Genomic DNA, 26,877 nt, shown 5'->3' with positions numbered 1-26,877 from the left:
CCAGACGAGTACGTGGCCAGCCTGCACCTGCCCACCTTCGACGCGCACCTGACGGAGCTGACGGACGAGCAGGCCAAGTACCTGGGGCTCAACAAGAACGGACCCTTCAAACCCAACTACTACAGGTGCCCTCCAGCCCTGTCCCCTCCCGGTGCCCTGCCAGCCCTCTGCTCCTCCCTGTCCCTCCCCGTCCCCTCCCGGTGCCCTCCCAGCCCTCTGCTCCTCCCTGTCCCCTCCCGGTGCCCTCCCAGCCCTCTGCTCCTCCCTGTCCCTCCCTGTCCCCTCCCGGTGCCCTGCCAGCCCTCTGCTCTGGGGTTTAACCCCTCCATCCCCTGAGCCGATTCCGAGGGCTCTCTGCTCAGTCCCGGTGCGGGCAGCAGGAAGGGGATGGAGCACTTGGAGCCGTGACAGGAGCTCTTGGCAGGACAGGAGCCCTTTGTGCGTGGCAGCAGCTGTCCCCCAGACGTGGCAGATGCCAGCGCGATGCCACCGGCTCGGTGGCAGCTTTATTTTTAGAGTTTGGCGGAGGATGAGGTGGCACAGAGCAGCCCCGGGGCTGCTCCCACGGGCTCAGCTCCACGGCTCCTTCCTGAGCACAGGCTGGGCAGATCCCCAAAATAATAACAATTTTCAGTAGAGCCCTGGATCGCTTCCCTTTCCATATTTGTTAGCCAGCACTGCCATGAATTTCCATTGTGAAAATGAAGTGGCTTTGCACAAAAATGGATCTGCTTGGGAGGGTGAAGCCCAGATCCTTCTCCTGCAGGAAAAGGGATTTTCTTGGCAGGCAGAGAGCACCAGAACACTCCCAGTTTGGGGATAACTGGGTTTTCCCAGATCCTGAGCCCTTTTCCTTGCAAGCTCCTGGTGCTTCCCTGTGGCTGTGCAGGAATTCCCTCTGGTTCAGTTCTCTGTGCCTGGTTTGGTGTCTGGCATGGCCCAGCCTTGTGGGGAGCGAGGTTTGTCCTGGAGAGGTTGGGATCCACTGAGGGTCTCGGGGAATTCCCTGCCCTGAGGGGGAGCCACGACCCCTCCAACTTCCGGCAGCAGGGACTGAGTCCCTTCCTCAGCCGTTTCTGTCCTTGGCCTCTCCCCCTCCCAAAATCCACGTGGTGATGCCGGGGCAGCTTCCCCTCCCTTCCCCGCCCGCCAAGCCCCGTTTCTCCTCCTCCTCCCAGGTACTGAGTTCCTGCCGCCCGTCCCGGAGAGCCGCGAGGAGCTGCACCAAGCCCCCGAGTCTTTCTCTACTACTGTACAGGATGAAACCGCGCAAGCTTCCCACGCTAGAGCCGGGCTTGCTGCCGTAGTCGACAGTGTGTTTTAGGTTATTTATTTATTAAATTAGAATACTGTTCATGTGGCCTCTGCCACTGGTGTTCGTCCTGCCGCGGGACTGGGAGACGCTGGATTTTCTTTCCGTTCCTTTCATTTTTCTCTTTGGGTTCGTTCTTTTTCGGGGCTGGGAGGACGGGGAAGGCGAGGAGGAAGCTGCTGGAATCGAGCCGTGGAATAGTCCCTTATCCCTGCTCACCCCCGCTCGGCGGGACCCGGCCTGGGAGTCGCTTTTGGTTTCCTCCACTCCCCAGCGCTTCTCCGGCCGCGCCGGATCCCGGCAGCCGGGGGATCTCCGCCGCCTTGACAACACAGCCAAGATCCTCCTTGGCTCCAGGCGCTGCCGCCCGGCCGGGAGCCGCCTCGGGAATCTGGCTGGAGAAGCCTCTCCGTGTGCCCTGGCAGTGCCCGGGGCCGTGCCCAGCCGGGGAACCTCGCCTTAGCACTGCCCGGAGCTGCGCCCGCGGGTCAGCGCCGGCCCGGGGAGAGCCCCGAGCGCGGAGGAGCCGGCGCCGCTCCCCTGGCCGCAGCCCCGCGGCGTTTTCCTGCTGCTGTCGTTCCGAGTGCCAACCTCTCTGGATCAACCAAAGTCGTGTTCCCGGCGGGGCCGGGGCGGCCCCGCCCGCCCGCGCTGCTGGAAGGGCCTCGCCCACCGATGCTGCTGCCGCGCCCGGCGGCTCCTGCCGCGCCAAGCAGAGCTCGCCGGCCGCCCGGCTGGGAGGACCCAGGTCCTTCTCCAGCTGAATTTCAGTCCTCATTGGAAACCCTCGGAGTTTTATTTTCTGGTCATATTTGTATGAATCTGGAATTTCCCTTTGGAACGTGTGAGACGTCCGCCGGAGTGACCCCCGCGGATTCTGTGCGAGGGGAGAGCTCAGATCCCTGAGGCCTTCGGTCACCTCGACGTGTCAGAGCTGATGGAGAATAAATTTGCCAGAGTTCCCTGTTTTATCCCAGGGTGTCCCAGCTGAGCACAGGACAGCAAGTGACCCTTAGCAAGGTGACTTCCCAAGTGTCTGAGCGGAGCCACTTCTGTCCCTCACGTGGAGAACGAGATCCTTCTGAAGTGAAACTGCCCAGCCCCGTGAGCACAGAAGCCTCGGTCCTCCCTGCTGGTTCCCGAGTCTCTCATCGGCTGCTCATCTGTGTTTTGTCCTCCTGGGCTTCTTTGCCATCATGGAGAACTTTTTTGTGGCAGCTCACTCACGCACAAGGAAGGGAAAACAGAGGAATTACGGCCTCAAGTCCTTCCCATGGCTCCCAGGAGATTTGGAGGCAGGTTGGCCCCAGGTTGCTCATCTCCAGAGCAAACGTTCCCATGTGCCGGCTGATTCCAAGTTTCTCTTTGAAATCTCTCAAAATCAGGAAGGAAAACCTTGAGAAGAGCTTGAGGAAACCTTGGAGAGACCTTGGGAAGGCGTCAGGGCTTTGTGAAGGCCTTGGGGAGACCTTCAGGCCTTGAGAAGCTTCCAGGAGACTGATGGCTAACCACAGACTTGAAATGATCTCTGCTGGTTCGCTTTACCCAGATCCTGAGATTTTTTGGGAGGAATCCCCCGAGCTATTTGAAACATCCCACCCAGGTCTTTCTCCCCGAGCTGGATCCTGGTCTGTGTCAGCCCCTGCTGTTTTCTGGGAGCGTGGGAGCTGCTCCTGGCCCAGGTGAGACGTGGCCATGGGGCAGAGCAGCTTTGGGAAGAAGAGGAATCCCATCCCAACCCAAGCACAGCCACTTCCCCCTGGAAAAGCCCCTTTTGGAAAAGCCCCTTTCATCCCAACCCCTCCCATCCCCAGAGCCGTGTCCCGCCCCGTGCCTGCTCTGCACAGCCCCAGATCCCTCCGTGCCCTCTTTTAACCCCCTTTTATCTTCCAGGTAGATAGGAAGGGAAAAAAAAATATATATATTAATACTCAAATCCCAACTGGCTTTTCCCACCTCGATTTTTAAAGCTCTTCTCCATGTTCTGCTTCTCCTGTAAAAGCTTTTTGGCTCGCTTGGCTTTTTTCCTAATCAACCTGGAATCATATCTTATGATCATCTCTAAATTAAACGTGTTATGGGGTTTGGTTTCTTTCTTTTTTTTTTTTAATGTAACACATTTTTCAAGACTTAGGAAAAAGGAGATTTTAGGTAACACCAGCAAAATCGCATAAAGGAAATTAATTCTGTTCTGAACTTTAGAGATAATAATGAGACAAAACTCGTCATCAGCAGTGAGGAAACGAAAACGTCGCAACCGTAACATTTCAGAAGGATGTTTTAAATATTAATGTCTGAGTGATTGTATTAGATCAGCAATAAAGACTCTGTAATCTCAAAACACAAATAAACCATTGGAAAACTCAGCCTCTCCCGAGCGTCCTTGGGGGCAGGCGGGGGCAGGCCGGGGTTCTGGGGCAGGGGAGGACAAGGAGGGATCGGGGATGATGGTGGGATGGGGGGGTTGTCCCCAGAGCCGGAGCCTTGAGCTCCTGCTGCTTCCAGACAATTCCAGCTGGGGAAGCGGCTCCGGGGCCGCGTCCTTGGGGCAGCCGGAGCTGTTTGGGCTGGTGTGTCCTTGGGAAGCGGTGCGGAACGAGCCCGGTCCCGTTCTCTCCTCCGGGACAATCCCATTATCTGCTCTGCTCCCGCCCTGCCGGCCCCGCTGTGGAGCCGCACACGCTGCCGCGGCAGCCAAGGAAATTCCGCCCCGAAGCCTTGGGGTTTCCAGCCTTCCAGAGGCTCTGAAGGGATGTGGGACATGAGGGACACCGAGGTCGGGCACCCGGTACCTCCCCGGCCACAAACCTGCACAGTCACCCCAAAAACAACCCCCCCCTTTTCTGGGTTGGGAATGGAAACCTGCTCCAGGGCCCCGGGAGCTGCCTGGGACCGAAATGGGGACGGCGGGGTGTGGACGGCCCGGCTGGCCGGGTGCTCCTGGGGGTGCCTCGGGGACGGGGACCTTCGGCCCTGCCTGTGCTGGGGCGGCTGCAGCCCCACAGGAGACCCCCGGCCCCTCCATGGCCCCCCCTCATTACCCCGCGGGCACCTCTGACACCACGGGCTCCCGCCCTGCTGCCCCGGTTCTGCGCTCCAGGGACACCCCAGAGCCCCCACGGCAGCTCCAAGGACGCCCTACAAATCCTCCTTCCCCAGCATTCCATCCTCCCAGCACCCCAGGGACATCCTATAAACCCCTTCCCCAGCATTCCCTGTTCCCAGCGCCCCAGGGACCCCCCATAACTCCCCAGCATTCCCTGTTCCCAGCCCCCCAGGGACCCCCCCAGAACTCCCCAGCATTCCCTGTTCCCACTGCCCCAGGGACCCCCCATAACTCCCCAGCATTCCCTGTTCCCAGCACCCCAGGGACCCCCCCAGAACTCCCCAGCATTCCCTGTTCCCACTGCCCCAGGGACCCCCCATAACTCCCCAGCATTCCCTGTTCCCAGCCCCCCAGGGACCCCCCATAACTCCCCAGCATTCCCTGTTCCCACCTCCTCAGGGACCCCCCATAACTCCCCAGCATTCCCTGTTCCCAGCCCCCCAGGGACCCCCCATAACTCCCCAGCATTCCCTGTTCCCAGCCCCCCAGGGACCCCCCATAACTCCCCAGCATTCCCTGTTCCCAGCCCCCCAGGGACCCCCCATAACTCCCCAGCATTCCCTGTTCCCAGCCCCCCAGGGACGCCCCCTGTGTTCCCAGCCCCCCCATCCCGAGCGACCCCCAGGTTCCCCCCGACCCCTCCACCGTTACCCGGGGCCCCGCCCCGCCCCGCTCCAGACCAATGGCGATGTGGGGGGTGTGTCCTGAGGCCACGCCCCAATCATGGAGGACCAATGGGCGGGGCGGGGAGGGGCGGGGCCCGGCCCCCACGTGCTGGCGGCGGCCGCGGGGCCGCGGGATGGAGGCGGCGGGAGGCGGCGGAGCCCCGGGCCCGGGCAGGGCCCGCCCGGGACAGCCCCAGCCACAGCCCCAACCCCAGCCACAACCCCAGCCTCAGCCACAGCCCCAGCCCCAGCCACAACCCCAGCCTCAGCCCCAGCCCAAGGGCCGGGAGCTCTTCAGGAGCCAGCGCAAGGAGTCCGAGGTAAGAGCGCGGAGCTCTGTGCCGGCACCCCCCGGGCTCCGCCGGGACCTGCTGTGGCGTAGGGAGTCCCTGCGGAAGGAGCCTTATCCAGGACTGGGGGAGCTCCCGGTCTTGGGGGTGCTCCCTACCCCACCTGGACGCTTTAGGGGTCCTGCGGGAGTGGCTTCAGTGTCCTGCGGTGCCCAGCCCGGAGCGGGGAGCCCCAGGGGCGCTCCGCGGCACTCCCAAACCCAGCTGCAGAGTTTTGGGGTGCTGGCTCAGCCCCAGCACTGGCACCTCCCAGCCCCACGCCCAGAGCCGGCAGCAGGTTTTGGGGGCCCACCTGGGCCCTGGGCTCCCCCACACTCTGCAGGCTCCCCTTTGCCCCTCACCAAGGCCCGGGTGCCGCTGTCCCCTCCAGCCCCTTCACCCCTCCTGCCCCGATAGCCCCGGGGCACGGGGGAACCCCCAAACCCCGCTGGGCTGCCCTGCCCCAGCTGCGCCCGTGCGGCTTCGTGAGTGCCAGGCTGGGAGAGCAGGACCGGGATCGGCTCACCAGGATCCCACCGGGATCTGATGTCCCGGGCCACCTTTGGGGTTCCCCGACCCCAAAAGGGTCCCTGGGAACGGTGTCCAAGTCGTGCCCGCGGCTGGTGAATTTGGGCTTTGCTTCGCCCCCCGGCTCGGTCTCTCCGGGCGGATTAGGGCTGCACGCGCTCCGCCGGATTCCTGCCCGGCTTTCAGCGCCCGAGCCGCGCCGCCGGCGGGGCTGCAGCGATGGGCTGAGCACCCGGCGAGCGCCTCTGAGCCGCTCGGGCTCATCCCGGGGCCGCGCGTCCTCCTGGCTCATCAATATTAATCACCGCGATGCGCATCAGTTCCAGCCCTGCTGCCGAGCAGGGCTGCTGAGACTCGGAATGGGGAATTATGTTAATTTGGTTGATTACCCATTCATGTGTTCCCTTACCCGGGGCGGGGCGGCGCGGTGCCGGCCTTGGGTCGTCTGGCTGCGGCTGCCTGCTCGCTGCCCCGCCGGAATCCTCCGGCGAAGTTTCATGCTCCAGTTCCTCATCCGCAGGGGAGGAGGGGGAGACCAGAAAGGCAAAGCGCGGCCCCGAGAGCTGTCAGATCTGCGGTGCCGGGGCCGGAGCTCAGGGATCCGCAGCATCCTCCCGCGGGCTTTCGCTTTGAACCGGCCCCGGGGTTTGTTTTTAGGGCGTGCAGGGCTCTGAAACGCATCAAACATTCACCGGCATTTTGTGTCGTGCCTTTGCTTTCCCTGGGGTTTGAGAAATGCTGTTTTTACACACGGCTTTCACAATTCCGCCGTGTTTTAAGCGGCCCCGCACGGACTGCCCGCTCCAGCCCGGGAGACCCATCCCTGCGAGTCGCTGCTCCGGCGGCTGGAGCAGCTTTGGCGCAAAGGCTGCGAGTGCTGGCAGCCATCCCGCAGCCCAAAATATCCCCAGGGATGTGCCAGCCCCCTCCTAACCCCATCCCGCTCTCCGCAGGGCTCCGTGGATTGTCCCAACCTGGAATTCGAGTACGGGGATGCCGACGGGCACGGCGCCGAGCTGGCAGGTGAAGCGGGTTTGGGGCGCTGCATTGTTATTTGCAGGTGCCCGGCAGGCAGGGAAAGTGAAAGTCCCGCCGGGATGGGGGATGGATACCGAGCGGGGTTTATTATTAGAGAGCCGCTCACTCCCTGGGGACGCAGAAGGGACGCGTGGGGACACGGGGATTGCCCCGCGCTCCCCATGGCCAGGGCACAGCGCCGGGGGTGGCAGGAGGCGGAGTGTCCGGGGACAGAGCCCAGGCGGGAGGTGTCACCCACCCTTTATCAGGCCGGGCTGTCCTTGTCGCTGTGTTCCTGCTGTGCCGCGGCTCCAGCTGCCTCTGCTCCCGAACCCCGCTCCCGAGCGTGTCCGGAGAAAATGGGGCTATTTTTAGCTCGGTGTATCTCAGCTGCACACGCTGGCCTGGCAAAAACACATTTCCTCTGCAAGGGATCCTTCCTCCTTCCCTGCAGGATCACCTCAGTCCTCGTGGTGCTGCTCAGCCCCTCGGGACTGTAGGGATTCTGTGGGAACAGGCAGGAATCCTAGAGGAACAGGCAGGAATTACAAAGAGCAGGTGCAACATCATGTCAGTCCAAGCCCAGCCCCTATTTGCAGGACCCAAAATGTCTGAGCTGCTGGATGTGGCATCAGTGCAGGTCCTGCCTGGGTGTTCCTGCATTCCCTTCATTCCCAAACTGCTGAAGTGAGGCTCCAGATGTCCCCTCGAAAACCCCAATGAAACTGGAAGTGCAGCTGGAGCAGGAGCTGGGAACTGCCCAGCCAGGGGATGAAGGGGATGAGGTTGGTGGCATTGGGTGGCCACAAGGTGCCCTTGGGGCTGCAGGAGGGCTCAGGAACCAGTCTAGATCTCTGTCCCGTGTCTGCCTGGGTGCACAGGGATGTTCCCAAGGAATTTGGGAATGAGGAGGAGGATGAAGCCCCTCCATGTCCCTGCTGATCCCTGTCTCCATCAGAGCTGTACAGCTACACCGAGGAGCCTGAGCTGAGCCACAACAGGAGATGCTTCGAGGAGGATTTTCACACTCAAGGTACCAGCCCTGGGCTCAGCACCCCTGCCCTGGGGCCAGAGCAGCCCCCCAGGGAAGCACCTGGCTGGACTCGTGTCCCCTTTCCAGTGCCGGGCAGGAGGTGGCTGGAGCTGGACAGGGCTCAGCAGAAGGCCTACGTCATGCACCTGCTGGATGGGCTGGAGGTGGTCAACAGGGACAGGAGGCTCAGAGTGGCACGGGCCATCCTGTACCTGGCACAGGGTAAGGACACGTCCCCCCGGCCCGATGTGGCTCGGATCCGCTGCCATGGGGGTTTGGGAGAAGCCTTTCTCGGGGTTGTGCTGGGTTGGTGCAGTGAAGCTCCTGCCTGGGGTGGTCCTGTGGACTCCAGGGGTGCAAAGGCAGGCCCTCCCTCACCAGTGTTTCTCTCTGGGGCCTCTCCAGGTGTCTTTGGGGACTGTGATAATGAAGGTGATGTCCTGCACTGGTCTCGGCACAACAGCTTCCTCCTGTACCAGCTGGGCACCTTCTCTGCCTTCCTGGAGCTCCTCAACATGGAGATTGAGTGAGAGGACTGCGCTGCCCTCGCCCACCTCTCCCTCCTCCTCCTCTTCTTCACTTCGTTCTTTCTTCTCACCCCTCCACTTCTTGCACTCAATGACCTTGGAGGTCTTTCCCAATGAAAATGATTCTGTGATTCTCTGATCTGCTTTCTCTCCTTCTTTTCTTCCATTCAATTTACTCTCCTCCTCTTCAGCTTCCTCCCCACTTTCCTCACCTTCTTCTTCCATCCTCCTCTTCTACCTCCACTTTCTCTTCATCTTCTCACCTTCCTCCTTTTCATCTTCTTTCTCATCCTCCTCAGCCTCTTCCTCTTCGTCTTCTTTCTTTTCATCCTCCTCCTCCTCCTCGTCATCTTTCTCCTCATCCTTCTCACCTTCCTCCTTTTCATCTTTCTTCTCACTATCTTCCTCACCCTTTTCTCCTCATCCTCCCCCTCTTCATCTTCTTTCACCCCACCCTTCCTGCACTCTGCTTCAATCCTCCTCACCCTCCTCTTCATCCTCTTTCTCCCCATCCTCCTCCTCCTGCTGGGGAGGTGCCACAGCCGTGTCCCATGTCCCGGTGTGGCATTCCCGGGGCAGGCTGGGGGGATGAGGGGGCTGGCTGAGCTCTCCCCTCTCCTGCAGGAACAGCCAGGCCTGCAGCAGCGCCCTGCGGAAGCCGGCCATCTCCCTGGCCGACAGCACGGAGCTCAGGTACCCCTCGCTGCTGGGAGGGCTGGGGGACAACCTCTGGGGACACGGTGGCCTCTCACCAGCCTGCTGTGCTGTTCTGGCAGGGTCCTGCTCAGCGTCATGTACCTGATGGTGGAGAACATCCGTGTGGAGCAGGAGGCGGATCCCCCCGAGTGGAAAACCTGCCGGGAGACCTTCAGGATGGAGCTGAGTGAGCCCCAAGTCCGCTGTGCCCTCTGGAGGTCCCTTTGTGGTGGACCCGCGGGGAGAGCTCAGGGGTGGGGGATCAGCTCTGAGCCAGCCCTGGTCCCTCCTGCACAGGTTTCCCTGTGCACGCTGAGGAGCCCTTTGCTCTGCTGCTCTTCACGATGGTGACCAAGTTCTGCAGCGGCCACGCTCCACACTTCCCCATGAAGAAGGTGCTGCTCCTGCTCTGGAAGGTGCTCCTGGTGAGTGCAAACCCTTCCTTGCTCCAGAAGCTTTCATTCTGGATCAGCGCTGCTGCAGCCTGGATATTCCCCACCGTGATGGGCTTATTCAGGATGGAGCCGGGAGCTGACACAGGGATACAGTTCCTGCTGGGATGGGTGGGCGGGGGAGGAATCTGGAGAACGAACCAGCGCCGTGGTGCCTTCACCTCGGCTCTCCCGTTGATGGCCCCCAGCTGGGAGCTGCCCGGGAGGGCTGTGTGCTCCAGGGGTGCCCTGTGGGTGCTCCAGGGGTGCCCTGTGGGTGCTCCAGGGGTGCCCTGTGGGTGCTGCGGGTGTCCTCCGTGCTCTCCCGTCTCTCTGTCCGCAGTTCACGCTGGGCGGGTTCGAGGCGCTGCAGGCCATGAAGGTGCGGCGGCGGGAGGAGCTGGGGCTGCCGCCGCTGCCCGAGGACAGCATCCAGGTGGTGCGGGGGATGCGTGCGGCCTCGCCGCCCACCTGCGCCATCGAGCTCGTGGAGCAGCAGCAGCAGCAGCAGCCGCAGCAGAAGCGGGGCCACCGCAGCCGCAGGGTGAGAGCGGGAGCGTCCTCCCGGGCCGGGAGGGGTTTCCAGCAGGCACCGGCAGGAGGAGCCAGGAGTGCTCGTGGTTACGGTTCCCTTTCCCTCCCAGGTGCTCCGGTGTTTTCCAGTTCTAGGCTTACAGAATTGTTTGGGTTGGAAGGGACCTTAAGGACCATCCAGTTCCAAATGACACCTTCCATTAGATCAGGTTTCTCACAGCTCCAGCCAAGCTGGCCTTGGGCACTGCCAGGGATCCAGGGACAGCCACAGCTGCTCTGGGAATTCCAGCCCAGCCCCTCCCCACCCTCCCAGCCAGGAATTCCTCATTGCCAAGATCCCACCCAGCCCTGCCCTCTGGCACTGGGAGCCATTCCCTGTGTCCTGTCCCTGCAGGCCTTGTCCCCAGTCCCTCTGCAGCTCTCCTGGAGCCCCTCCAGGCCCTGGAATGTGCTGGAAGCTCTCCCTGGAGCCTTCTCCTCTCCAGGTGAGCACCTCCAGCTCTCCCAGCCTGGATCCCTGGGCACTGAGGGGCTCCAGCCCTGGAGCAGCTCCTGGAGCAGCCTCCTCTGGGCTCTCTCCAGCAGCTCCAGGTGCTGCTGCTGTGTCCCCAGGGCTGGGGCAGCTCTGCAGGTGGGGTCTCACCTGAAACAGGGGCAGGATCCCCCCCTCCTCTGCTGCCCATGCTGGGAGACCAGCCCAGGGCTGGGGGGATTTTGGGCTCTCAGTACACGTGGTCAGAGCATGTCCAGTTTTTTATCCACCAATTTCAACTGCAACAGATCAGCCCCATGGGGTGTTTGGTCCAGAGCATGCCAGAGGACATCCTGACCTTATGGCAAAGGGCTGATAAGCACCAGGGAGCAAACTGCTCACAGCAAGTTCTTTTTTTAGCTCTGCTCTTGGAGTTGCTGTGTTGTGTTCTGAGGATGGAAATCCTTTTGCTAAGGAAGAGATGTCAGATGGAAACCCCAAAAGTTAAGGTGGAAAATGGGGTTGCACCTCCTAGAGCAGGAAGGTTAGAGGCACAGAAGGAATTATTCTTGTGCAGGCTTTGGTGGCAACAGCTAGGAGGGAAATTCTCACCTGAGGAACATCTGAGAGCGTGATCCTTTCAGGATGGAGAGATCTGGTGGCAGCACCTGAGAAGGAAATAAAATCCTTCAAGTGACTTGAATGTTTCCTTCCCCTTCTGCTGCAGCCCCTGATGAAGCAAGACAGTTTGGATATCTACAACGAGAGAGATCCCTTCAAGAACGACGAAGGAGGGGTTGATGAAGAGGAGAACGACGAGGTGGACGGCGGGCTGGAGGGGGAGCTGGACCTGGTGGAGCGGGACGCGCTCATCCCCGCCATGCCCGCGCAGCGCCTGCCCATCGAGAGGGTGTCCTTCCCCAAGGGGCTCCCCTGGGCCCCCAAAGTCAGGTAAAGCCACCTGGTGCCACCGCCCTCCTCCCCACACCTACCTGTCCTGGAGTTCATTGCAGTTTCTTGGGAAGTTTTTTGGCCTCTGGCAGGTTGAACTGAAGTGACTCCACTTCTCTTTTTTGTTGGTCCTTTCTGGATTGGCCACTTGCCACGTTTGGTGTGTAAATTCTGGGGAAGAGCTCAGCTAAACCCAGCCCAAGCCAATAAAAGGACAAACCAATTTATTGCCCAATAGTGGCAATCCAGTTTTGGATATCCCAGGCTGTGCTGGGGCGCTGTGGGAGCAGGGGCAGCTTTCCCAGCCGGGTCCCAGTGGACCTTGGTAGCACAAAGCCCTTGATTAATCATCTTGGGAGCTGGTTAATGACCCCTTGTTGGGTGAGTAGGACCCTGTGTTGCCAGGTGAAGCCTTTTTTAGTGGCAGAGAAAAACATCTAAGGATGAAGGAGTTGGTGCCTTTCTTTCCTAAGGCAGCTATGCACACATGAAATGAGGGAATGTTAGGCAAAGAGGGTGAAAACCTCTGTCCCTTTCCCTCTGATCCATGTGAGGGTTTTTCTGCTGTTTATCCCAAGCCTGGATTTAATCCAGTGTCTTTAAAACACAGGAGCAAATAGATATTTTTGAGATAGGAGCAGTGTCAGGGTTAAGTCTGTCTGTCCAGAGCATTCCTTGCAGAAACACAGCAGGAATTGGCTTCCCACATGGATCTCCATGGTGGTGCTGTGGTGCTCCACGTCAACACTCTCAGCTTTGAAATCCAATGGCTGCTGCTTTCCTTGGCTGCTGGCTGGAGATCCAGCTGGATTCCTTTCTGTCCAGGAGAGCCTTGGCTCACAGCTCATGTCCTGCTTGCAGTGCAGAGCTGCCCAGCAGTTCTCATGAAAGATGCCCAAGGTGGACAAGATGTCAGCTTGCTGTGGGAGCAGCGTGTGCTCTGACAGACTGTGGAGACAACATTTGTTCTCTCAGAGCCAGCAGATGCTCCTTGGAGAGGCGTGTGAGGAGCACAGGAGGTGGATACAAAGGTGCTGGTTGCAGAAAACTCCTCTCCGTTTACTTGCACGTTCCCATGGAGTTGCACAGCAAATACAAATGGTTTGGGTTCACATTGCCCCCAGCCAGTGAGGGCAAAGGTGGCTTTTGCCCGCTGCTGTTGAGATCTCTAGGAATCAGTCTGAGGTTGTGATCTTGTACGTGGCTGTTTTCCAACCTTCTCCTTGTTTTTGTCTCTCCGCTGCTCCATCAGACAGAAAGACATCGAGCATTTCCTGGAAGCAAGCAGGAACAAATTCATCGGATTCACGCTGGGACAGTGAGTGTTTCATCCACCAAATCTGCCCTGCAGCCTGCACCAGTGGGGGTTAAGTGGTGGGAGGTGTGCACAAAGCTCAGGTTTCCCCAGCTCAAGACATGCTCAGGATGAGGCAATGCTGGCTTTGCCAGAGCTGCAGCAATGAAAGCAGTGCTAGAAAAGCATGTTCCTGGAGACACTGGTCCCCAGGGACCTCTTTCCATTAAAAATCAGACCTAGCCCAGAATAAGTGACCGCTGGCCCAAGCCAGGAGCTGGTTTGATGTGAAAGGCAGCTGAGACAGTTTGGTATCCACAGCAAATGACCCAGTTTGTGAATAAATCAAGCTGCAGGTGCAGAGTTATCCTGGGACAGGCCCAGCAGGGTCCATCCATTTTTAGGTGCAGTGCTGGGCTCAGACTGGCTCCACCCTATTTCTGATCTCATCTGATTTCACCCGAATTCTGGTTCAACCCGATTTCACCCCAATTCTCCACCCCAATGTCTCTCCTGTCTCGTGCAGGCATGATGGGGAGGAGGTGGGAGGGCAGCAGCTCAGGCCAACACCTCCCCCAATTCCTGACCCATCTGGGATGCATTCAGCAGACTCCAGGCTCCCTCTTCTACCTGTTATGGCACGGGAATGTTTGAGCATGGATCTCCTTCCCAGCACTGACCTTCTTTCCTCTCCCCCAGGGACACCGAAACCCTGATAGGGCTCCCACGGCCGATCCATGAAAGTGTGAAGACCCTGAAGCAGGTGAGATGGTGGCTCCATGCATGGCATGAGATATCCACCAGGTGGATCCTCCTGGCCAACCTCCCTGAAACACTGGTACTGCAGGGAGTAAAAAGTTGGGTGCCTCAGGAAAAGCTTTTGAAGCTTCTTGCAGGAATTGAGGCAAAAAATTTAAAAACTGAGTCCTCAAGTAGCCTCTCCAGCATTTTTACTTTCCCTTTACCCAAGGTGCGGCATTCCTGTTTCCTGGTGAATGTCTGTCATGTGTTTTGAAGGTGACAGACTTTCAGAGCTGGATGTTTGGACATACATTCCCAAACTGCTGCTGTCCCCAGAGGGAAGCACGGCCAGCCTTGGCTCCTGCAGTGCTCTGTGGGGAATGAGACACCCCCCCCCCCCCCCCCCAGAGGCCACCTGACCCTATCCAGGGTCTGGGTTGTCTTTTGGAGGTGATTGTCCCTCTAACTCCTTACAGAGAGCTCCTAGAGGGAGCAGGTGGAAGTAACCCAAGGCAGGAGGTGTGAGGGGCTGCAGGGATGTCCCACTCAGGGATGAGCTCTGTGGCTCTGCTGTGGCCTGCACACCTCACTGGGGTATTGCTGTGACCATGGCTGGCCGTGTTTCCCCCTCCAGCTGTGACACTGCTCTCCCTCTGTGTGTTTTGCCAGCACAAGTACGTTTCCATCTCAGATGTCCAGATCAAGAACGAGGAGGAGCTGGAGAAGTGCCCCATGTCTCTGGTAAGAAGGAAGTTGTTTCACTCCATCACCAGAGAGAAGATGGGAGGCTTTCAAGGTCTCAGTGTAAATCCATGCTTATTTTTACTTCGTTTTCCCTTGTTTTTAACGTTTCTCTGCCCCAGGGGGAAGAGGAAGTCCAAGAAACCCCTTGTGAGGTGTTGTATCGAGCGATGTTGTACAATCTCCCCCAGTACATGGTAAGCCCCCGTTCCTCACAAGGAAGGAAGAGCTCTGGAGCAGGGAATGGTGCCAGTCCGGGAGCTGCAGAGCTCAGTGCAGGAGGGAGTTCAGGACCTGGATGGTCAGATTTTGGGGGGAATCCTGAGCAGAGTTGGGAGGAAAGTACTGTCCAAGAGGAGGGATTCAGAGGATTCTGAGATGCTGGTTGGGTCACGTGAGCTCTGCAGGGAGAGACAGAGATTTAGGTGCATTTAAACTCCCCGTGTTCCTTGTGCTGTTTTACCCTCCCTACCAGAGCTCAGGCACATGTGATGCCTTAGGTTAAGGATCAAACAGAGCTGCTGAGCTCCCCACACTTGTCCTTCCTGTCAGTGGTTGAGTGTGGCCTGGTGAAACACTGTAGAGCTGGCTTGGAGTTGTGCAGTTTTGGCAAGTGAAGGAGAAGGAAGGAGTTCCCTTGTCTGGACCATCCCCCAGACCTGCCCTCTCCTGCAGATCGCTTTGCTGAAGATCCTCCTGGCTGCTGCACCCACCTCCAAGGCCAAGACTGACTCCATCAACATCCTGGCAGACGTGTTGCCCGAAGAGATGCCGTAAGTCCCTCCCCAGGTGGCCACCAGCCATCCCACCTTTGCCACCAAGTCTTGAGAGCCAATAGGTTTGGAGGGCTCCAGAGCTGGGGTATCTGTTTGGGTAGGTGGGAATTGCAGCTGGCACCAGGGCAGAGCTGTGAAAGCCAAGGAAGCGATGCTGCGATGATTTGAGTGCAGCCACTCCAAGCTAAGTGGCACAAATGACAAAATCCTGCTAATTGACCCAAATCATAAAGGTTTGTCAGCATATAGGAGGTGTCCTTCCTACTGCTCCGCCAGGATTCCTGGTGGAGGGCAATCCACCTTTTGTTCCTCCTTTTTTGAACGCATTTTGGCACCACCATGTGGGATGGGTGGAAATGGGAGTCCCGAGGGGAGTGAAGGTGCTTGGTTTCATAGAGCTCATCCAGATGAAGGAGAACTCCACAGTGCCTTGGGCTCCCTGCTGCCACAGCCACGGTGCTGCTTTCCCTCCACCCAGCATCACCGTCCTGCAGAGCATGAAGCTGGGCATCGACGTGAACAGGCACAAGGAGATCATCGTGAAGAGCATCTCGGCGCTGCTGCTGCTGCTCCTCAAGCACTTCAAGCTGAACCACATCTACCAGGTGGGCCTAGAGGAAGGGATGGCCATTGCCCAGCTGGGCTGGAAGGTCCTGATAAACCCTCTCCTGGGAGACTTCTGGGAAGAGTTTCCATGAGGAGCTGTAATCACATTTCCTTGGCTCCAGGATTTGTGCAGGGCTGCTCAGGTTGGGATAACCCCGCTGTGCTTTGACAACACCTTTTCTACTCACGTGGCAGGAGCTTTTAGAGTTCTGGGAATATCCATTCAGGTTAAATTTAGGAAAAAGCACGAGCCTCCCTGGCAGAAGGGGGAAGAGGAAGGGGATTAGGCAAGACTCTCTTTTGCTCTGTCATCTCCAGTGCCCAGAAATAGTGCTGGGAAGGACCTCACGAGGTCACCTAATCTGCTTTTGGCAGGGCCGGGTTCTTGGGGCTCCAGTTTCAACAGAGGCAGGAGATCTGGGTTATAGTTGCAATCTCATTTTTGTTCCCAATGTGATTTTTGTTCCCTCTGCATGGCACCAATCAAACTGCACCCACTCCAGGGCTTGGTTAAAAAAACCCAAGGACTAATATGAGCTGTGGCCCAGTTCTCCACTCGTTCCGCAAGTCAAACAATTAATGTTTTCTAATTTTTTCTGTTAAAGCTTTCAGCACACTACAAATCCCTCTGTGTTACAAAACCCACTGATATTTAACTGAGGATAAATATAAATCCACGTACTGGATTGGGTAAAATGAAACCAACTCCCACATTTTTACAATCCTACATTTGTTCTGCTCCCCCCCCCACCACATCCCTTCATTAATTTTTCTCACTTCAAAGCAGCTCCTCTCCTTTCTTCCCCCCAGGCAGGAGGGCCATTGCAGCCTGCTGCTGAGCCTGGAGAAAGCTGCAGGGTTCCATCCCCCTGATTCTGCTTTTCATTGTGTCTGCTCGGGGTGATTTTGTTCTTTCTGTGACCAAGGTGGTCTCAGGGAGCACCATGAGAACTCCAGCAGGTCTGAAATGAAGGAATCACTGAACCACAGAATGGTCTGGGTTGGAAGGGTCGATTACTCACCAGCACATCCCTCCCAGTGCTGTGTCATCTGTGGTGTGCCAATGCTGACAGCTGGCACCAGGCTGACATGAGAACAAACTGTTCCTTCCCTCTCAAATTGGAGATCTGGATGGAGAGGCATGGCAAGGGCAGGATGGGACAGGATTGGGGTTTGCTGCAGTTTGTGTCTTTAGAGGACAGGAGAGATTTGTTGTATTATTGAACTGAGAGTGGTTTGGGTTGGAAGGACCTTGAAGACCATTTAATGCTTTGAGGGAGAGAGGAATTAAAAGCAAGTAGGAAAATAGGGATATTGTTCTAGTCAAAATTTCTGAGGGAACTGGGATTAGTGTGTGAGAGCAATAGGATTTATTGTATTTTCTCATGTAATAGCTACAAGCCCTTCCCTCTTCCCCACGCACTGTTTTGCCACAGATTTAACTTAGGAAAGCCATGAGGTGCAGCTGTTCCCAGAGCACTGCCGTGACGTGTGCGTGTCCTTTAGGGCACGTGGAATTTTCCAGCTGCTGTGCAGGACACAGACCTTACCCAGCAAACTTCAGGGACAGGATGGTCTGTGAGGTGTCTGGGGCAAACCAAGAGCTTTCCTTTTGGCTGGGAAGAGGTTTCCATCCCCAGGTGGTGCTCCCAGCTGTTCCAGCCAACGCTGACCCGTTCCCCTTCTCTCCCCCAGTTTGAGTACGTGTCCCAACACCTGGTGTTTGCCAACTGCATCCCGCTGATCCTGAAATTCTTCAACCAGAACATCATGTCCTACATCGCTGCCAAAAACAGGTACAGCCCCTGGGGGGGGACAGACAGGTGATGGGGCAGGAAGGCTTCGTGCCTGGGGAGCCCTGATGTGCTGGGGGGACCCAGGTGACCTCACAAGGCTTTGGGCTGTCCTGTCCACTACAGAAATATGTGGAGGGAGCAAATCCCTCTGGCATGATGAGGATGGCTGGATGCTGGGTTTTCAATCTCTGATTGGGCTGCCGAAATAGTACTGAAATAAAATAGGCTAAACCTTTAAAATAAAGTAGTTTTCATTTTCCCGTGGACTCCTGGCAGCCATCCAGTGCTACTGGGCACCTCTGGGCTACAGCTTCATCAGGGCCAGGTGGGATAGGCTCTTCCAGGTCTTTCCCACTTTTTGTAGCTGTAATCCAGGTTTTCCATAGCTGTCACTGCCTTTTACTGCTGATTTGAGAGAGGCACCAGCCCTGTTTTGAGCAGGGCACCGGCTGGACCACCAGGGATCACAGACCTGAGACAGCACAGATCTTTCCCAGCTCACCAGGGCAGGATTTCTCTGCTTGGAGAGGAGCTCCCCAGGGGTGTTGGAATGATAAAAAGATCCTTTTTCTTCCTTTTTGATGCTCTTTTTGTGGCTCTTCAGCTGTGTGTGTAGGCTGGTCTGTCTCCTGCATGGTATGGTTGTGTCTGTGCGAGGAGGCATGCATAAAAAAATAGGAAGTAATATGTTGAGCCTCCTGCTGTAAATATTTCCACTTTTGGTCCTGTGTTTTTTAAGTGAGGAGGAAACATATCCCAGGAGCACTCAGCTCCCTCCTCTGCTCTGGGATGGAGGTTTCACAGGCAGGATATGCACCTGTGAGTCAGGTGGGGTGTGCAGCTGGACGCTCTGAGCCAGGCAGGTGTAAATTCCAGTTCTGGGTGTATTTGACTGACTACTTCTACAAATTCCACAGGCCTGGATGCCTTTGGAAAACATGCTACTCTAAATATTCACTCACCACGAATTTTCATGCTGCCAACCAGATGCCTCCCTGTAAACCACAGATCTATTTTGTTTACTTTTTTCCCCTTTTTAAATATGCATATGAATAACTCATCTGCCCTGTCTTAATGGATCCAAATCCTTCGAGTCCTTATTAATGGACTCAGGATGGAGCTTTGGAGCCAGGAGGCATCGACGTGCTCCATTAAGCTGAGGGCTGAGGCAGTGCTGAGGCTGGGATCCCCTTTGGATGCTGTCTGTGCCAGAGGCAGCCCCATCAGCACGACTGCTTCACGTGCTGGAGATGGGATTGTTCCCCACCCAAATCACTTGTCACATTTCCAGGCACAGAGCAGAAGAATGTTACAGATTCCTGGGCATGATCATACAGATCACCTGAAAAATTTCTCTCATGTTAATTGGTTGCTCATGAGCCCCTTCTTTCCTGTTTTCTGCAGCATCTCTGTCCTGGATTATCCGCATTGCACGGTCTGTGACTTGCCTGAGCTCACAGCAGAAAGCCTGGTAAGCAGCACAGAAAGGGTTTTTGTGGCCAGGATTGCTCTTTGTGACAGCATGAGGAAGGATTTGGGTTTTCTGTTCCCTGTCTTCTTTTTCTGTAGCCCCCAACCTTTCCAAAATTGGACTTTTTTTCCCCTCCAGGCTTGAAAATCCCTCCCATCCCTATTCTGAGTCACTGTCATCTGTGGGGAAGTGGGGAAGAGGCACTGCTGGTGTTGGGTACCCCATAAAAATAGCTGGGTTTAGGGGTTTCCCTTTACCAGAACAGCATCACAGAATTCCGAGATCGTTGCGGTTGGAAAAGACCTCCAAGATCATCAAGTCCAATCTTTGATCAAACACCCCCTTGTCCCCAGCCCAGAGCCCTGAGTGCCACATCCAGGAACTCCTTGGACACCTCCAGGATGGGAGCTCCCTGGGCAGCCCCTGCTAAGGCCTGAGCACCCTTTCCATGAGGAATTCTTCCTGATGTCCAACCTGAGCCTCCCCTGGCACAGTCTGAGGCTGTTTCTTGTTGTTCTGACAAGACAAGACTCTTGTGCTTTGAAAGAGAATTTACCCAGAGGCTGTTGCCTCCCAGGTTTCAGTTGCTCTGAGCACTCCTGTTCTATGAGATACCAGTTTAAGGAATGAACCAAATTCCCTATGGAGAGGAGCCTTAAGTATTCCAGAGCCTGGCCAGAGGATGGGCTGGGCAAACACACAGACCACAGATGGGATAACAACGCTGGCAGGTTCCTAATTACAGTAATTCAAGTGCAGAGGAGGTTGGACTTGGACAGCACAGGGGAAAGCAGTGGAGTTAACAGGAAATAATGAACAGGGAATGGAGACCCTAAATCATTGGGAAGGATCCTGAGCAAATCCAGTCCAGGCAGGGATGATCTCATGGTGCTGCTGCAATCTGAGGCCTGTGTTGCTTCCCTTAGTTGTGGAAAGGTCAAAATCATCAGAGAGAAAGATTTTCCCCCGGTCAGAGCTGCTGAAGGTTGGATCCCCATCCAGCCCTGCCAGACTCCGCCGGATCCTGGACCGATGGGGACATCTAGTGACACTTCACGGAGGGTTTCCTGGCTTGTGCAATCCTCAGTCAGCCTCAAGGCTGCAGGAGAAAACTGAACGTTTTTAGGGAGAATACTCCCAGCAGGGTCTGGACAGTTTGAGAGCTGTCACGTTCAGGGACAGCAGCTTTCACTTTCCTCCAGCAGACGCGGATGTTAGCCTCAAGGGAGAGCAATTTAATTAGAAAATATGCAGAAACCAACTTGAATTTTACCACGAGGGTTCATCTTTGGGAGGATACCCATGAAGTAAGGATTTAATAGGAATTAGACACACCCTGGTACTCGAGGCGTATGTTTGTGCATGTATTTATATTTCTGCAGCCAGCACTTCATGTGTTGTTTTAGCTTTTTTTTACCACTCTGATGAGTGATTTCAACATCCCAGCATAACACATTTCTCAGAGGATGTCACAGATCATTCTGCTGTCAGTGGCTTGAGCACAGAGAGGTGTGTTTGGTTATCCCAAGGAGAGCCAGGATGAGTGCAGTGCTGCCTCCCAAGGGGGGCCTGTGGGGTAACTGCTGTCCCCAGCTGGTGTAAATCAGGAGGGGCTGAGGTGGTGGGGGATTCAAATCCTGGCCAGTCTCCATCTCCCCTCTCCTGTCTCCAGAGGGGTCTGCAAAGGGCTTAACCCACCCCTTAGAAGGGGGATTAAAGCCCCTTTGGCCTGTTCCCTGCCTCCATAAACCTGATGGAAAGACCCTCCCCTCCTTCAGTCTATAGAGACATCCTCAGACTGGTGACAAACAGATCCACCAGGCTAAGAAATGGATACTGCCTTATTCCACTGGGACCTTTGGGAAAATTACTGGATGTAGAGAGTGCAGGTTAGGCCTGGCACAATGTGGCACTGCAGGGCCAATGCAGTTTGGCACCCCCAAAGCACCAGACAGCATCCACAAGCACCTCAGTGACATTCTGGTAACATTCTGGTGACATCCCACCTCTGGCTGCCTCTCGGGCATTGGCAGGGGCTGCCTGGGGAGCCCTGGAGTGTCCATCCCTGGAGGTGGCCAAGGAATCCCTGGATGTGGCACTCAGAGCTCTGGGCTGGGGACAAGGCGGGGACCAGGCACAGCTTGGGTCGGTGGCCTTGGAGCTCTTTTCCAGCCTCAGTGATTCCTTGATTCTGGCTGGCCCTTGCCTTTAAAAGGCAAGGGGTTGTGCTGGTGGGATCTTCTTGGGTAAATCTGCTTTCAAACCCCTCTGAGGGTGCCCAGATCCTGGAATGGGTTGAGGTTTTGCCCTGAGTGAAGAAGGCTGTAGCTGGCTGTGAGTGGTTTATAAGTTCAGCAGCCCTTGTTGTGCACTAATCCCCAAACAGGATTTTAGTGGGACATTTCTCCTGTGCTTGGAGCTGTTCAAACATGGAGCAAGTTACTGCAGCGGTGGAATTAAATCTCCAAGTGCCACGGGCAGTGTTTCCACAAGCTGGAGCTGGGGGTGTTTACAGTTACCTGATATTTAAAACAATGTCTCAGCGGCACTTAAGCTGGAGGGGTTTTGTTACAGAAAAGTCTCGTCCTCTTGATACAAACGTTGCTATTTGTCATCCCGTGCTGATTTGTGATTTCCTTTTACTGGAAATGTGTGCCCTAAGCATGCATTAATTGATATAGTTACCAAAAGCAGTGGTGATCACCAGGCTGAAATTTGCTCTCTGGCTGTAAACAAAGAATACAAGTCTACCAAAAAAATATATTTCCCATGATGGAATAATGTGATTTATCCCATTATTAGCTCCTACTCTCAATTAAAAGCAGATTAAAATTGGAATGTTTCAGAATGGTTTTCCCCAGAATCTGCTGATGATAACCCAAGTGAGGAGGAAGCTCTGCTGCTTGTCTGCCCTCAGAAATTAGACTTGTGCAGACAATAATAATAAAGATTTCTGCCTAAGGACATCTCTGTGGTGGTGCTGATGAACGCTGTGGTCAGGGCTGCACTTCTCCCATTGCAGGAAGCTGGAGACAACAACCAGTTCTGCTGGAGGAATTTGTTCTCCTGCATTAACTTGCTGAGGATCCTCAACAAGCTGACCAAGTGGAAACACTCGAGGACAATGGTAAGGGGGTGTCCTCACCCTTGTAGACCCTCCAGCGTTTCACCTGGAGCATCTCCCTGGCTCTACACCGCAGGTTCAGCCCAGCCTTGTGCTCAGGATTCCTTGTGCAAGTGCAGGAGCTTCTGCTCTTCAAAATCTTCCCTTTTCTCTTTCACAGATCGAGCCTTAAATGCAGAAATACTTTTTCTCCTGCAGATAACATTATTTCTGTGACCCTCAAGCCCCGTGCAGAGAGTGTTGGCTGTGCTGAATGCTTCTGTTCTCCCTCCTGGGGGTTTGTGATGCATGAGGCCCAGGTGCTGGTGCCCACATCAGCCCAGACACCGTGTGTTTGTGTGGCTGTCCAGGTGCTGGTGCCCACATCAGCCCAGACAGAGTGTGTTTGTGTGGCTGTCCAGGTGCTGGTGCCCACATCAGCCCAGACACCGTGTGTTTGTGTGGCTGTCCAGGTGCTGGTGCCCACATCAGCCCAGACAGAGTGTGTTTGTGTGGCTCCCCAGGTGTTGGTGCCCACATCAGCCCAGACACCGTGTGTTTGTGTGGCTGTCCAGGTGCTGGTGCCCACATCAGCCCAGACACTGTTTGTGTGGCTGTCCAGGTGCTGGTGCCCACATCAGCCCAGACACCGTGTGTTTGTGTGGCTGTCCAGGTGCTGGTGCCCACATCAGCCCAGACACCGTGTGTTTGTGTGGCTGTCCAGGTGCTGGTGCCCACATCAGCCCAGACACCGTGTGTTTGTGTGGCTGTCCAGGTGCTGGTGCCCACATCAGCCCAGACACTGTTTGTGTGGCTGTCCAGGTGCTGGTGCCCACATCAGCCCAGACACCGTGTGTTTGTGTGGCTGTCCAGGTGCTGGTGCCCACATCAGCCCAGACAGAGTGTGTTTGTGTGGCTGTCCAGGTGCTGGTGCCCACATCAGCCCAGACACTGTGTGTTTGTGTGGCTGTCCAGGTGTTGGTGCCCACATCAGCCCAGACAGAGTGTGTTTGTGTGGCTGTCCAGGTGTTGTTGCCCACATCAGCCCAGACACCGTGTGTTTGTGTGGCTGTCCAGGTGCTGGTGCCCACATCAGCCCAGACAGAGTGTGTTTGTGTGGCCCCCCAGCACCCTGCACTGATGGGTGTTGCTTTCCTGGCAGATGCTGGTGGTGTTTAAATCAGCCCCGATCCTGAAGCGGGCTCTGAAGGTGAAGCAGGCCATGATGCAGCTCTACGTGCTCAAGCTGCTGAAGATCCAGACCAAGTACCTGGGGCGCCAGTGGAGGAAGAGCAACATGAAGACCATGTCTGCCATCTACCAGAAGGTGCGGCACCGCATGAACGATGACTGGGCCTATGGCAACGGTGAGTGCTGCCCCGTCCCTCTGCTCCTCTTGCTTTGGCCCAAAACCTCTAAAATTGTTGTCACTGCTGGGCATTTCTTCCAGAAGTTTCATGGCACCGTTCTGCACCGTCAGATGTAGAGCTTGGCAAAGCCAGCTTTGAAAATACTGGGATTCTTTACATATTATAGGTTTATATTATATGACATAATGTCATGTTTATTGCAGGTTTTCGATACCATTCATAGCTACATTTGCCCAAATTTTAAAATGTTTGTGGTTAGGAGCTCATAATAAACTCACCAGGTTTTAAATGTTTTAAATCTTCATCCCTGCTTCAGTGGCCAGTGGAGGTTTTTAGTAAAAGTGGTGGGGTCTTTGTGAAAAAAGCAGGGCTGGGTAATGATAGAGAGTCCTTAGAGCAGGAACAATTACATTTTTATGGGATATCTTAAATAGTCCTTAATGCAGGAGTAATTATATTTTTATGGCTATCTTAAATGAAAATGCACACATAATGGGATTTGGTTAGGAATAATAATAATTAGGAGTGACTGGTTAATTCACGTGAAACCCTCAGCCTTTCTTTCGCTCAAGCCTTGTCAGAGCGGTGTTTCCCACACTATTGGGGTGTTGTTCCTCCCGCCCTGCAGACATCGACGCCAGGCCGTGGGATTTCCAGGCTGAGGAATGCACGCTGAGGGCCAACATCGAAGCCTTCAACAGCCGCAGGTACGACAAGCCGCAGGACTCGGAGTTCGCCCCGGTGGACAACTGCCTGCAGAGCGTGCTGGGCCAGCGCCTGGAGCTGCCCGAGGACTTCCACTACTCCTACGAGCTCTGGCTGGAGCGGGAGGTGTTCTCGCAGCCCATCCGCTGGGAAGAGCTGCTGCACTGCCAGTGACAGCCCCGCCTCCGCCTGCCCGCTCCTGCCGCCCTCGGGGCTGCCCGGGCCAGGGCCGGGGTGGATCTGGGGCGTTTTAGCACAGCTGGGAAAAAAATTCAACTTCCCAAAGAGACCAGGTCTCTGTGTGCCCAGCAGCCACCTCTTTTTGGAGGCCATCCTGTGGCTCCTTGGAGACCGTAAGGCACGGGTTGCAGAGTGGGCTCAGAGCCCAGGTGTGTCAGTGCGGGCTGGGGGTAAGGATTCCCAGTGGGAATTCCATCCCCCGCACGCCCCACGCTCCTCTGTGTGGGTCTGCTCTGGCTGCTGACCTGCTCCCAACAGCACCCTGCCAGCCCGGGCTGCCAGGAACACAGCTTGGCTTGGGATGGAGACAGCATTCCGTGTTGTCCCTGTCCACTGCTGCTGCTGGGGTGGTACAGCCCAGCTCAGAGTCCTGTGCCACCAGGGCCAGGTCCTGCATGTCCCCTGGACACCCACCCGTCACCTTTGCACCTCTGCTGTCCTCCACCTCCACTCACCTTCCTTCACCACCCCTGTGCTGTGCAGCTCCCAGCTGTGCAGCCTGGAGATCCCTCTTCTCTCCTCCCCGAGTGTCACTGGATTCCAGATCCTCTGCAGCCCTGAGGGGACAGCAAACACCGCCTTCAGTAACCCAGGTTTGACACAGATTCTTGCTTGTTTGGGGGAAAGTCTGTGCCTGCTCTTAGGGTGGGCAGGGAAGGTGCTTTGGTGAATAATTTATGAGGAAAAGAGTGGATTCTGTGGTCCATAACTTTCAGGGTGAGTAGGATATGGAGCTGTAAACTTTCTGTCAATTTAATACCTGAACACTTCAATTAAATAACGAACACTACCCTGGGGTAAAGCTGTGTTGCATGAGGGTGGCATTTGTCAAAGCATCGTGTGTTCCTATAGGGCAGGGAAGCCCTAAATAAACAAGTGTTTGTTATGGCAGGATTTGTGCTAATTGCTTAAATAATTAATTAGCTGGGGAATGTTTCCTTCGTGGGGTTTGTCCAAGGCCTTGCTCATGGAAATGGCATTAAGCCTTTTAAAGCCTTTTAAAATATGCTTTTGTTCAAAATAAACCAACTTTTAAAGGAAACCTCCTTATTTAAGCTTTTCATTCCTGTATCTTAATTTAAATGCTTCTCTTTTATTATTTTTTAAGGATAAAGAAATCTCCCAAACTCAGCCCTCACCCCTGCCCATCTCCACTCAAGGAGAAATTGAATGAATTACTAAAATACTTAGAAAAGCCCTTGCTATTTGGCTAAAATATTTCTTTTTCCCCCACAATAAGGTGAAAAAAAAATAATCAGTGCATACCCAATGTGCATTTTTCTGTATTTTATATTTAAATTGTGCTTTTCAGTGCCTGTTATTTTTACTGAGAGAGATTGGAAGCACAAATTCTTACCTGAATGTCTGGGTGGTGAAGGGTGGTACAAACTTATCCTGGATTACAATTTATTCACACCATCACCACCAAATTTTCTGCTTCCCAGAGAGAGATCTCCACAGAAAACCTGAACCTCTGCCTAAAAAGTGATTTAGGGGAGAGGCTACATCTTTATTTGAAATATTTATGTCCCCTCCTGGCAAGCAAGCAGCAGTTTCAAATATTTTTTGCTTCACAATGAGGATTTTCTCCTGATGAAAAATTCTCAGAAGAGCTGGGGGCTAACAATTAAGGAATTATCATTTTATACGTTCAGCAAGGCAGTTTCAGAACAAAGTTTTGGGTGGTTTCTGCACAGCTGGAGGAACATCTGTTATCTCATCCCAGCAGGACTGTTGGTTCCAGGAACCCTCCAGTGTTCCCAGTTCCTGCTGTAATTGCAGTAAAGAATTCTCTTTATTTGGTTTTGTTTTCACCCTACAGGTGGACGCTGAAAGTTCTGCTGTGGGTAAGACCTTTTCTTCAGCACCTCAGCACAGATTCTCCTGCTTTCTTGTAGATCCTTGCTGTTTCCTAGGGACATAAAGCATACACAACTGAGTTATTAATTTCTCTAAGCAGCTTTGGAGCTGTTTGGTGAATTTAAGGCAAATTTCAGTGAAGGATAAAAGGCTACAAAGATACAAAGTTCCTTTCAGAGTTGAGAAAAGGAGAGTGATAAAAAAAAGGCGGGGGAGGAATTAGCCTTTATCCATTCAGTCTGGCAGTGTTAAAAAAAAAAAAGCCTCCTTTTTCTCCTGTGAATATTTCCCTAAAAATAACAACACAGAGATGTCCTGGCTGACTCTGTATTTACCCACTTGTGCCACAGAAGTGACTGTATGAGGTCAGGCTTATTATACTCTGGAGTTTGAGAAGCTGCCCTCAATTATTTATCAAAGCCTTGCATGTGCAAACAGCAGCTTGCTCTGCAGCCAGGTCCAAGCTCTGCCCCAAAACACAACCTTTGACTGCACAGGGTGATTTCTGCCTCCTTCATTGAATATTTCAGTGCTCTGTGCCTTCCTTTTGCCTCAATAATTATATTCTGACGG

General features: G+C 55.1%; 2 protein-coding genes across 2 annotated transcripts in view; both read left to right on the top strand.

Moving 5' to 3' along the window:
- Window positions 1–3,678, top strand: part of AHCYL2 (adenosylhomocysteinase like 2) — a 74,868-nt gene extending 71,190 nt beyond the window's left edge. The window contains exons 16-17 of the mRNA XM_059847634.1: window positions 5–125; window positions 1,179–3,678. Coding sequence (XP_059703617.1) covers window positions 5–125; window positions 1,179–1,185 — 128 coding nt within the window. The 3' untranslated portion in view covers window positions 1,186–3,678. The remainder of the gene's footprint in view (window positions 1–4; window positions 126–1,178) is intronic.
- A 1,539-nt stretch (window positions 3,679–5,217) lies between these two features.
- STRIP2 (striatin interacting protein 2) lies at window positions 5,218–25,486 on the top strand. Its single transcript, XM_059847631.1, has 21 exons — window positions 5,218–5,403; window positions 6,894–6,963; window positions 7,916–7,990; window positions 8,078–8,212; window positions 8,396–8,516; window positions 9,142–9,210; window positions 9,294–9,400; window positions 9,511–9,638; window positions 9,988–10,188; window positions 11,378–11,601; window positions 12,854–12,919; window positions 13,595–13,658; window positions 14,306–14,377; window positions 14,500–14,574; window positions 15,053–15,150; window positions 15,632–15,758; window positions 17,455–17,555; window positions 18,960–19,026; window positions 22,049–22,153; window positions 23,292–23,496; window positions 24,128–25,486. Exons 1-21 carry the CDS (start codon window positions 5,218–5,220, stop codon window positions 24,376–24,378), a joined length of 2,547 nt encoding a protein of 848 aa, XP_059703614.1. The 3' UTR covers window positions 24,379–25,486.
- Window positions 25,487–26,877: the final 1,391 nt, after the last annotated feature.

Source organism: Haemorhous mexicanus, chromosome 5, assembly GCF_027477595.1.
Source record: "Haemorhous mexicanus isolate bHaeMex1 chromosome 5, bHaeMex1.pri, whole genome shotgun sequence".
NCBI classification, from domain to species: Eukaryota; Metazoa; Chordata; class Aves; order Passeriformes; family Fringillidae; genus Haemorhous; species Haemorhous mexicanus.
Note: the sequence above shows the minus strand (reverse complement) of the source record. Positions and strands in the feature narration are given on the sequence as shown.